General features: G+C 37.3%; 1 protein-coding gene across 1 annotated transcript in view; it reads left to right on the plus strand.

The window, feature by feature from the left end:
* The window catches only part of WNT7A (Wnt family member 7A), a 47,964-nt gene extending 39,493 nt beyond the window's left edge, over nt 1–8,471 (plus strand). The window contains exon 4 of the mRNA XM_070933658.1: nt 7,992–8,471. Coding sequence (XP_070789759.1) covers nt 7,992–8,471 — 480 coding nt within the window. The remainder of the gene's footprint in view (nt 1–7,991) is intronic.
* The last annotated feature ends 4,433 nt before the right edge of the window (nt 8,472–12,904 follow it).

Raw genomic sequence — 12,904 nt, forward strand, 5'->3', positions numbered from 1 at the left:
CAAAAGCCACGAAAACGAAAGTCATTTGATCTCCTAATTGCATCTCATATTCTCCATGCTCTTGTTTAACAATTCTCAATAGATTAACTACCTCTCTTTGCTTGCTGTTTCTTTTCTATAAAATGCTTCTTGTGCTGAGACCCACGCAGGCTTTTTCAAATACAATCTGGGTTTGTATCTATTTCATATTCTCAATATGGTATTTCTAGTATAGCAATTTTTAAAAACTATTTAAACTTAACTTTATTATACCATAGAAAATCATGCCATCCAAACCTCAGGCTGTGCTCATCTAGTTCTTCAATTCTTTTATTTGTCAGCAGCACCCACACCTACATCCAAATCAAATAGCAAGCTGCAAAATACAATTTTAAGTCAGGCAGTTCCAATCCTCCTCATTCCTTTGCATCTTGGAGGATTTTATATTTGCCCTTTTGTATCTTCCCTTGCCATACAAAACTTAAATAAATCTTTTTGCCATTCAGTGATGTCTCAGTGCCAAAATAGCTATATTGTTCAAAGCAAAACTATGATTCTCCATAATACACTCATTTTTATCACAGATATTCTCCACACCAATGACGCTTGTAATTTCTCTCATCCTTCTTAATATCCTTCCTAATTTCATTCCACAACTTAACATAATTGTTCTGAAACAACACATAATTTATATTTGTCAGCAATACCCAAGTATTTCATTTTTTCCTCAATCCTAAAACCATTAACTTTTTTGCTTTTTCGTCTTCATGTTTTTTGTTAACATCTTCGTTTTCTCATTATTAATTTTAAATCCAGCTAATGCACCACAATTCTTTAATCTTTCCATTAATCGTTCTCTTTCTTTAAATTTTTTTCCATAATTATCAGCAAACCATCAGCAAAAATTCATAATTTATATTTCCCTTTTAATCCTCATTCAATGTCTTTCTAACAACATTTGACTACCTTTCAGGGACTCTGAATCATACTGGTCTGATAACAACACATAATTATAAAAAACTTGTGCATGTGCAAATACAGAATAGCCTGGATAGCTCAGCAGACTAATGCATTGTTATTTAACTCCAGCTGTCTGCAATTAGTAAGTTCGAATCTTGCCAGGCTCAAGGTTGACTCAGCCTTCCATCCTTCCTAAGGTAGGTAAATTGAGGACCCAGTTTGTGGGGGAAATAAGCTGACTTTGTAAAAATATACAAAAGTATGAAGGCTATTGCTTAACGCATTGTAAGCCGCCCTGAGTCTCAGGAGAAGGGCGGCATATAAATCAAATTAAAAAAAACAAAAAACAGAGTTGTAAGGAACCTTGGAGGTTTTCTACTCCCACCCTCTGCCCATGCAGGAGATCCTACACCCATTCCAGACAAATGACTGTCCAGTCTCTTTTTAAAGCTCCAGTGATGGAACACTCTCAACATCTGAAAGTAAGCCATTCCACTGGTTAATTGTTCTCACTGTCAGGAAACTTTTTCTTAGTTCTAGGCTATATCTCTCCTCTATAAGTTTCCATCTGTTATTTCTTGTCTTGCCCTCAGGTGCTTTGGAGAATAGGTTGATTCCCTCTTCTCTGTAATAGTGCCTCAATATTGGAAGAGTACTATCATGTTACCCCTAGACCTTTTCTTAGTTAGACTAGACATATCCAGTTCCTGCAACTATTCTTCATACTTTTTAGCTTCCAGCTAGGGGTGAAATGCTCCCGGTTTGGACCGGATCGCCCGATCCGGTAGTGATGGCGAGGGTGGTTCGGAGAACCAGTAGCAAAAATCCCTGTGCCCCGCCCCCAACATGCCCAGCTGAGCCGCACGATCATCAGAGGCTTTTTTTTTTTTAACTTTTAAAAGCATTTTATCTACAACTTCTTCCATGGAAAAAATGCTTTTAAAAGTAAAAAAAAAAAAGTCTCTGATGATCACGCGGCTCAGCTGGGATCGTCAGAGAGACTTTCAAAGCATTTTTTTCTGCAACCTCTTCCGGGGAAGAGGAGGTTAAAAAAAATGCTTTGAAAAGGCTCTGCTGATCAGGCAACACAGCTGGGATCGTCAGAGCCTTTTCAAAGCATTTTTTAAAACCACCTCTTCCCCGGAAACGGTTGCAGAAAAAAATGCTTTGAAAGTCTCTCTGACGATCCCAGCTGAGTTGCCTGATCATCAGAGAGTCTTTTCAAAGCATTTTTTAAAACAATCAGGTAACTCAGCTGGGATCATCAGAGAGACTTTTAAAGCATTTTTTCCTGCAACCTCTTCAGCGGAAGAGGTGGTTAAAAAAATGCTTTGAAAAGGCTCTGAGGATCCCAGCTGTGTTCCTGATCGGCAGAGGCTTTTCTAAGCATTTTTTTGCATTTGCAGAAAAAATGCTTTGAAAAGTTAAAATAAAAAAAAAAAAAGTTGGCCACGCCCACCCAGTCACATTACCCCCCCTCCCCCACTAACCCATCCCCACAGAACCGGTAGTAACAAATTTTACATTTCATCCCTGCTTCCAGCCCTCCTAATCATCTTTGTTACTCTTCTCTGCACTCTTTCTACAGTCTCAACATCTTTTTTGTATTGTGGTGATCAGAACTGGACACCGTATTTCAAGTGCGATCTTACTAAGGCAGTATATAGTGGCACTAATACTTCACACAACCTTGATACTATTCTTCAGTTGATGCAGCCTAGGACTGCGTTGGCCCTTTTTGGGGGGGCAGCTGGAGCACACTGCTGACTCCTGAGGAGGAGGCCTGAAATTTGGAGACTTTACATCTGGAGGCTTTGTCTGATTTCACATGCCAGTCCAATCTGACTTACAACTTTTTAAGTGTAATCACAATTGTTTGTCATTACACCTAAAAATCTTACAGAGATAGCAGTATTAAGATGGCTAAAAATCTGACAGAGGTCAGCACGTATTACGATGGTGATTTTGGCATTGGGTCAGGATGCAGTTTTGTATTCCAGGAGATGGAGTTAAAATATTATAGAAAAGATTAACAAAGTTAGGAAGCTGCCATTTCAGATACCTCAAACAATACATTTCTTACTAAGAACATGATTGCCCCTGCCCGGATGTTAGGCAGAATGGATGGGACTTGCTCCAGTTCCAAGTAAAAAGGGGAAGCTTTGATCTGGCTTTGAATGAACAGAATTGGGGCCACTGGAATACTCATTGTCTGAGCAGTGTGGAGAGGCAAATACTTCTACAGAATGTGCAGAGGGAAGAAAAGCAGATAGGAGAAGGAATAAAGCTGGGTAGAATATTTTAAGAACCACTTCTGAAGTTCAGAAGAAGTTCTCTAGGGAATATTAGTTGATTTAGGAATGAGCTTCAAATCAAAATACTTGTATACACAGTGAGAACTAGGAATTCACTTTTCTGAACCCATCAGAATCTTACACTATTAAGTAGTTCCCATATAGCAAATATTATATAATTATGGCCAAGTTTCAATGAAGTTAAAAGCACTTATTTTCCTTTTAGAAAAATCACGATTTAAACACTGAAATCTCTTAATCTACCTTAAATTAGGGAGGTCTCTTGACAGCAGGGCACATCTACAATAACTTCAATTTTCATAAAAATTGTTCACTAAGAAACAGAGACTAATTTATCGTGTTTAAACACATTTCAGAATCAACAGTTACAGGAACTTTCTGGTTTAATTACATGGAGCTTAGCTCCAAAACCACTGCTACTGCTTTTCAGAAACTGGGCAAAAGATTCCACTCAGAAGCATTTAAAATATCTGAACACTTAATTCCATTCTATAAAAAAGTTAAAAGGTTATGGTAACATGTGGAGTTTTAAAGGTATGCAATGGCTTTCATGAAGCTTTGAGCCAAGTATCTTTTTGAAATGCTTCAAGGAAGATGCTTCTTTTCACTTTACCTATGATACTGAGGCAACATACACATAGAGGTAGTCCTTGATTTATGGCCTTTCATATAGTGACCACTTGAAAGCACATTGGCACTATAAAAATTGACTTACAATCAGTGGTAGGATTCAAATAATTTAACAACCGGTTCTCTGCCCTAATGATTTCTTCCAACAACCAGTTCACCAAACTCTCAGAAAGTTAACAACCAGTTCTCCCGAAGCGGTGCAAACTGGCTGAATCCCACCACTGCTTACAATCAGTCCTCACATTTACAACCATTGTAGCATCACCCCGCTGAGATGATCAAAATTCAAGGACTTGGCAATTGGCACATGTTTACAACAATTGCAATGTCCTGGAGTCATGTGATCTCCATCTTCCCAACCAGCTTCTAACAAGCAAAGTCAATGGGGGAAGCCAGATTCTCTTAATGACTGTATGGTTCACTTACTGACGGCAGTAATTTGGTTAACAACTGTGGCAAAATAGGTCGTAAAACCAGGCGCAACTTACTTAACAACTGCCTTGCTTAGCAAGAAAAATTCTGGTTCCAATTGTAGTTGAAAGTCAACGTCTACCTGTAATCAGTAAACAAAGGGACACGGTGGCTCAGTGGCTGAGCTTGTCGATCAGAAGGTTGGCAGTACAGCAGTTCAAATCCCTAGAGCTGCGTGATGGAGTGAGCTCCCGTTACTTGTTCCAGCTTCTGCCAACCTAGCAGTTCAAAAGCACGTAAAAAATGCAAGTAGAAAAATAGGGACCACTTTTGGTGGAAAGGTAACAGCACTCCATGCACCTTTGGCGTTTAGTCATGCCAGCCACATGACCACAGAGACTTCTTCGGACAGCGCTGGCTCTTCAGTTTAGAAACGGAGATGAACACCACCCCTAGAGCCAGAAAATGACTAGCATGCATGTGTGGGGGAACCTTTACCTTTACCTTAATCAGTATAGCTCAACTCTGCCACAATGTTTTGGGAACACAGAGTACCATAATATACTGAGACTGAGAGGCTAGTTGAAGTAGAGCACCTCACAAAAGTAGTAAAAGCACTCTAAGTTCCATATTCATTAGAGACACTGGAAAAGGGGCAACTCACATTAGATTTGGATCTTGGATCAAATCAGGTAGTCTCTGATTTTTCCCAAGTTAAACTTCACTATTTCACAAGACAAGAAATTTGTGCCTGACCCAAATCTTATTGTCAGTGCATATCCCTATCAGCGATATACATTTACAGTATCTTTGTCTAAAATGTGTCTATCAAAACTCTCCAAAAAAAGGGAAAGGAACGTTTTCTTCAAAGTTGAAGTTGGGAGCTCGTGAAATTGGGAGGAAATATCAGAATGAATTAGACAGGACTTGTTCCAGCTGGCATCAATATACAATCCGGAGAACAACAAGCTCAACATATGTCACGAGACTTTTTAGCTATTGATCCTCTGCAGCAGCTTACTCAGCTCTTTCAAATGGAGCTGTTGATTCCCTCTGTAGTCATGTCTCTGTCTATCCACGGGCTGAATTGGAACTTGGACACTGTAAAAGTGTAGTCTACTTTCATCAAAGCTGCAAGCTTAATCACAGTACAGAACTATGAGATTTTAAAATGAATGCAGATTAGGTTATTGCCCTTGTCACCTTTTGAGTATGTACAAATGGAAAGGCGAAGGATGTAGCAAAGCCTGAAGCATAATTTATAACACTAGAATGTGATCAGAATAATATGCACTATGGTGTACATAAAGAAAATCATAATACTTAGAACAGCAGCATTAAATGGTTGCTCTCCCAATCTAAAATCCTTTTTATATTTCAAGGTATGTTTGGTGCTTCTGAGCATGCAACTTATTCAATGGAGGATAAACTGGAAATTTTATTTAAGTATCATTTAAATTGCCTATAGATACTAAGCTAGACTCTATGTGCAGGGTTTTCTAGTGATAGACCCTACTTTAGCTTTCCTACAATGCTCTGTTTTCAGGCTGTACATATTTAAAAAATGATTTGGAATGGCCTTAGTATTTTGAGTTTCTCTCTACTATTCTTGAAGGGAGCCAGGTTTTTTTTTTTTTTTTTACTTCCTAATGATAGGGCTGCATGAATGTGTAATACAGATACGTTTTTGTTTCTTGCCAAAACCTTGGAAACTGATTTATTTTGTTATAAATGATACATAAAATGATTGTGATAGGTAAGAAATTGGGCCAGATATGACACCATAGCAAATCAATCAGTAAATCAACATTAAAAGAATAGTGATGTTTAGCACAATATAAGTAATATTTTATTTTGGAACTTCATGCAGATTTAGAAAATGGAAAATAAAGGATGAAAATAAATGTAGAAACTGAAGATAAAATGGGTATAAAATGAGATTGATCAGGCAACAGTTAAAGATATATATTCCGACTTTGTTTCTATGGAACTTTCACTGTGTTCTGTTCAGTATGATGGAAGACAACAACTGGACATACTGTATAAGTATTGATTATTCTTAGGAAAGAGAAAAACTGACTAATTTGGGATTAGAATATTGTAAAAAAACCTCTGAAACATTCTATTCCAGGGGTGTCAATGAAACTTGATTTCATTGAGGGCCAATGAAATCAGGGTTGTAGTTGACCTCGGAGGGCCAGGGTGGGCGTGGCTAGCTCGATGTCACTCTAGTTGGGGGCGCCTGTGGTGGCCTGAGCGCTCTGCCAGCAAAAACAGGCTCCCGAGCTCTATTTTCAGCTGTGACGGTCTCCTGCAACCCTCTGCCAGCCAAAACGGAGCTTGGGAGGACTGCAGGCAGCCCTCCTGAACTCTGTTTTCACTGGCAGAGGCACCACTGACCAGTCCTTTGCTGTTTTCAGGGTGGCTCCATGGGCCAGATCTAAGTACCCCACAGGCCGGATCTGGCCCCCGGGTATTGAGTTTGACACCCCTGTTCTATTCCATCTCTGGAACATACTGAAACTCTTCTAGTCTATGTGTTTCAAAGTGCTTTGGTGGTTTCCAGGAAAATATCTTCTGGATTAGAAGCAGTTTGAGATGTCTTGAAGATAGGGACAAAGTAAGCCTGGAATACCTCAACTCACTTCCTCTTTAGGGGATTTACTTCAAAAATTGCTGAACCATTCTCAAAATCCCTTGATCTATAAGAGTTTGGGATGGTTTGGAGGAGGGCTGTGAATGGAATATTCTGAAGTTCTCCAGAACATTTGATTTCTAAATTGTGGAGCTTTTCACCACTCTATTTGCTTTTTAATAGTTTTTTTTTTTTTTTTGCAAAAATAAAGAATATTCCTTGGCATTTAGCCATTTGAACTGCATTGAGAGTCAGTGTTTTGAAATGGGTCACTTGGACTAGGAAGACTCAGATTCAAGTCCCCTAATATCTGACTTTGGACCAATCAGTTTCACTCAGCCCAAATTATCTCATAGTTGTTTTATATACATAAAACATTGTAGAAAGAGACTTTATGTCTATAAAAAGGAAACATGGCATATATTTAAATTTCTTCCCAAATTTCTAATATTTTTTTGTAAGAAAAGATATTGTTTGGTTGCTTCAAAATTTCCAGATTTTTTATATGTTTACCTGTACTTCACTTTTGACAATAGTGAGAGTTATGAAGATTTCAGCTAGCATAAAGTTTTCCTACTGCAAAATGGAATGTATATCTATCTGTAAGATCATTCACTATGGTTATGTTTGTCCAATATATTTTCATACTCAATTTATTTCCCATTTATTAGACTTGCTGAAAATAATATATTTTTAATGAATAAGCAGGCTAATTTTATATTTTAATATATGGAACAAATTCTATTAAAAAAAAAACATCAGAGTTGCAATACTTTTTTTGAACAGAACAATTTTCAAGGAGTTAAAATACAATTGAGCTAAATTTGCCATACCTGACAACCTGAGAACACAAATCATAACATGACTGCTAGTATAGTGTGCCTGTTCTGACTTTTTAAAACATGTTCATTTTCATCATTAAAAGCATCATGAAGATGGTGTAAAAACAAATCTGTAGATAATTATACTGGATTGTGAGTTCTTCAATAATTTAATTCTGCCTCCAAATCTTCCTTCCTCCTTTGTTTCAAACACCATGTCTTATTTTCTTTTCACTCCAGATCCTTGAAGATAACATGAAGTTGGAGTGCAAGTGCCATGGAGTATCAGGATCATGCACTACTAAAACATGCTGGACAACTCTTCCTAAATTCAGGGAGCTGGGCTATATCCTTAAGGAGAAATACAATGAAGCTGTTCAGGTTGAACCTGTGCGGGCAAGTCGTAATAAGCGTCCTACTTTTCTGAAGATAAAGAAACCGCTCTCCTATCGTAAACCGATGGATACAGACTTAGTCTACATAGAGAAATCACCCAACTACTGTGAAGAGGATCCTGTGACTGGCAGTGTGGGTACACAGGGCAGAATGTGCAACAAAACAGCCCAGCAGACCAATGGCTGTGACCTGATGTGTTGTGGACGAGGTTATAATACTCATCAATATTCCAGAGTCTGGCAGTGCAACTGCAAATTTCACTGGTGCTGTTACGTCAAATGTAACACATGCAGTGAACGAACAGAAGTCTACACCTGTAAATGAAAGCGTGGCTTTGGCAGGGGAACTTAAAGCCTTGGAGTACACACCTTTTTTTGCACATAAGCTCAGTGTATCTAAATAATACTGTAGCAAAGGCCCAAACGATTTCCAAAAGAAAATCCAGTAAAATAATCCCATTTCCCCTCCCCCCCTTTTAACAGTGTTTATGTGGATATTGGTCAAAGACTTTTGGGAATAGCCCAAACACTACACCCAGATTTTTTAAAAGGAATCCAGAAACAAACTATTTGCCTAACACAAAACTTTAGCTAACATAAACTATACAAAAATAAAATAAATTGGAGAAATATTCAATCTGGGCCATCCAAACATTATGGACTGCCTTAAAATTGTGGGAAAAATTGAATTTCCTTGGAGGAGGCATTCATGAGGCCAGATGAAAGTGAACAAAAGACCATGCAACGTGCCTAAAGTGTGATCTGAGAAAAAAAGTCATATTTTAAGAGGGGCTTTGTCCACAATCGGGCGACAATGCACCTGTGTGAATTTCCATTGAAAGAGTGTGAATTATGCAGTTGTAGGGATTTCTATATTTGTGAAAAACTTCTGTTGGCTGTTCCTTGTTGGTTGTTCCTTGTATTCCCATTCTTCAGCCTGTGCTAATGCAAGTAGACCAATGGGTGCTTCCCATATAAACACTGGTTTAGCTGCTTTTCTGCTCTGCTGCTGATTTTAGCACAGTGTGTTGGGAAATCTCGGCATAATAATTATAGCAATATTTAATCACTTTTGCAGATAAAACTAATATTAATTTATTTAATTAAAAACTCTCTACCACCATTTTTTTTTGGAAGCATTCTGCAATTAAAGTAGATAGCCTGCTTTTTTGTGGAATCATTTTTGTAGATTCAGTAGAGGGGAAAACCCTTGAGGTGTATATATTATTGTTTACTTAGGTATTTCTACTAGTTGCAAATGCAGGATAGTTTCTGCAGGTATTAAGTACAAAAGCAGGCATCTTTTATAATTTTGGGCTGTATGCTGCTAGTTGTCTGGAATCTCAAATTGCTATTCATTCCTCTATATATCACAGTACACAATTTTTCCAATTTTTTTTTTAAAAAGGATCATTTCAAAAATCCAGTTGGAAATAACACATGACCTATAAATGCAAAACGCCAGACAAGTTTCCACCTTTGGAAAATGAACCATGGGATAAAAGAATATATTTTGTAAGAGACTATTTTTATATGAATATTTTATTTATACTATATCTGCTTGTAAAATTCTGTAACCTGTAATTTTTCTCAAAACAGGCACACCATTTGTAATTCATAGGCTATTTAACAATTAAGGCCAGTTACTTCATTGACATAAAAAGTAACAAGCTGGTGTATATACAAAATACAAAATGAATTTTCTCTCCGGATGTATGTACAAAGTGGCTGGAGTTCCTGTAGTTCAATTTGCAGAATATGCAGAACAAGAACAGAGTATGTAGCATCAGTTTTGTCACAAAGCTTGAATTGATGGTTGGAATTAACTGGATGCTCCTTTATCCCATTCAAAAAGAGAGAGAGAGAGAAATCTGAATTAGCTTCCCAGATGCGTCAGTCATTAAACTGTGGCATTATGACTAGCAAATGTGCTGTGTGTGCTGTCAGTTAAACCTCTATATTGTGCTACTGTCAAATTTGATTTTATCAGGGTAAGACTGTGGGCGATGACTATAAAAACTAGCATGACACACATCATCTGATTCTCATAGATAAGGCAAAAAGCTTACGGGTTTTGTCCAACTGGTTTTTGGCATTTCCCTTGCTCTTCCCTTCCCCTGCCTCCCAAATATTCTCAAGTCACATTTAGAAAAGCTTTCAATTACCCATCCATTTCTCCCACCCACTTGCTTCTTTTGTACTGCTTGGTTTTTACACTTTGGCATTTCCTTTCTTATCCCTAAGATTTTCTAGTGCAATTATGCTCAATTAAATAGTTTACTTTTGTGGCATCATTGTGATCATTCTGCCAGGATCCATTAGCATTTGATCCCCAAGTTTATAATTTATTAGTATTTCTGTCTCTCTGGCAAACTGATACCAAAATAAAAGAAATGGGACCAACTTCCATGTTATCACCACACAGGAGACAAACTAGATGTTTTGGTTTTTTTCTTTTGGGTATTTAACAGCAGGATGCACAAGAAACATATCAAAGGAAATTTAAAAAAAAAAGAGAGAGAAAGAGAGAGAGAGAGAGAGAAAGAGAGAGAGGGAGAGAGAGAAGAGAATCTGTTTCATATATTTTGCAGAGTGATTTACATAGTGATATAAAGTCTTCTGCTAATGTAGTTTTGTGCAATCACAGAGGAAAAAACAAGAACATTGAGGAGCACCCTTCTGATTTTAGGGACCCAAAGAATAGAGTGCCTGAGTTGACATCTTTGTTGTACCTGGATGGAGTGTTCATTTCCCTTTCTCAAAAGAAAATTCCTTAATTTCTTAAACCTTGTAAAATGCCATTCTGCTAAACTCTAAACTTTTCCTGAACATTGCTTTCCAAAAACGGCCCAGGTAAGGTTCTTTATATCCCATTTTGACATATTGAAAAGACAAGATTTTGGAACTGAGGTAAAATTTTAATAGGAATTGCATACAGTTAATTGTATCCAACCTTTCTGCATTTAAAACAAGGCAAATAATACCTAAACCCATTATTCCAGTTACACAGGTAAGTTTAATTAAAATAAACTTCTAAATAATGGTCCAGGACTGAAATGTCTGCTTACCAAGTTGGGAGGTCAGTCTGTTCCATGAACTGTTAACAAATTATGAATCTAGTAGTTTATTTAGAGGCACTGATTAAAATAATGAACTTCAAAGTTAAGTGAAAATCAGCACAAAGCAAGTCATTTATGGGCCAATGTGAAAAAGGCCATTTTAGACATAGTTTTCTTGATATTTTAAAATCTGCTGAACCACAGAAATTGCATTTTATATGATATTATGTAATATCAAGGCAATAATATACTATGTAAATCAGGGCAGAAATCAGGGCAGAAATCATACAATTTAATTTTATTGCATGTAAGCTTGCTGGTCAAGTTAAACTTTGCTTGGTCAAGTTAAACTGCTCAAAGGAGCAGGGCCATTGACATTTAAAACTCTGTGGAACGTAAAATTTGCCAAATGCAGCTACTCTTATTAAGATGTTAGAGAGCAAAGATAAGAATCCCTCAGAGGCAGAAGGCCTAATCTTTTCAGAATATTATGATTATCACTGAGAAAAAAATAAAGCATAGAACCATCATAAAGAAAGGAGAAATGGAATTTCTCTCTTCTCCTTCCTCCTCCTCCTCCTCCTCCCCCTCCTCTTCCTCCATCTTCATCTTCCTGTAGTCTGGCTACTACTTTGTCTCTTGCATATAATCAGCACTAAACATTTACTTAAATTCTTTGAAGTTATGGTAGACAAGATTTTGGGGCTAAAGTATTCCAGAATTTAAGCACCACAGCTGAAAAATACTTTTAGTGGTGAGATGGGAGCACTGAGAAATGTTTTCAGTAAAGATTCTAATAGTTGCAATTTAGAAGGAGGTGTATCCCTAGTGTTTCAAGCATACTTAAGTCTTTAAATGAAACTCCAAGACCTTAACTGGAATTTGGCAACTGACCATTGCAGCCAGTGCACTGTTTTAAAATGATGAGTTATTCTCCACTAGCTTGATCCATTTTAAGATGCCACATTTTTGAATTAACTGTAATTTACAAAAGTGTACCTCAGACATACACAAAACACTACAAATGTAAATGGGTCATTAGCAAGATGCCTATTATTGTAGCCAAACATTCCCACCGAGAAAAAGGCTAAAATTAAAATCTAAGTGTGATTACTAAAGTCAGTTGAACACTCAAATCTGAACTGCTATGCTGGTCTATGAGCATAATAAATATTTTGATTTGAGTCTCCGAATTTTGACCTTTAAGAGGAAGTGAAACCCCATCCAAAAAGGCCACTTACTATTTAATCTTACAGGAGAGCAATGTATTTGCAATTGTATTTCTGATCTGAATTTAATCTCAACAAGCTCTAGTTTAATTTTTCCACAGTTTCATTAAAATCTGATAAAATACACTGATGGTGCCCTGTTCCATATCTGTAGTGGATGTATATTCCACCCACTGACTCTATATAGATTTAATGTTAAAATGACAGAATGAAAAAGTCTTAAAAAGTACCACAGAAATGTTCCACACCATCATTTTTGGGTATATTTGAACAGCCATCCCAATAGGAGTCGAGTACCTGGAGTACTATGACCCAATTGCCAATTCACACTTCACACTACTCCACAAGGATGTTAGGGATGGTTTTAATGACAACCACCATCACCATCTCTTCCACCCCCACATTTCCCCTGAGATGGTCACAGAGGCCCCATCATGCTTTAATGTTCCAAACTGAGCTGTAATGATATA

The sequence above is a fragment of the Pituophis catenifer genome, unplaced genomic scaffold, assembly GCF_029215685.1.
Source record: "Pituophis catenifer annectens isolate HBS135680 unplaced genomic scaffold, rPitCat1.0.hap2 SCAF_2, whole genome shotgun sequence".
Classification (NCBI taxonomy): domain Eukaryota; kingdom Metazoa; phylum Chordata; class Lepidosauria; order Squamata; family Colubridae; genus Pituophis; species Pituophis catenifer.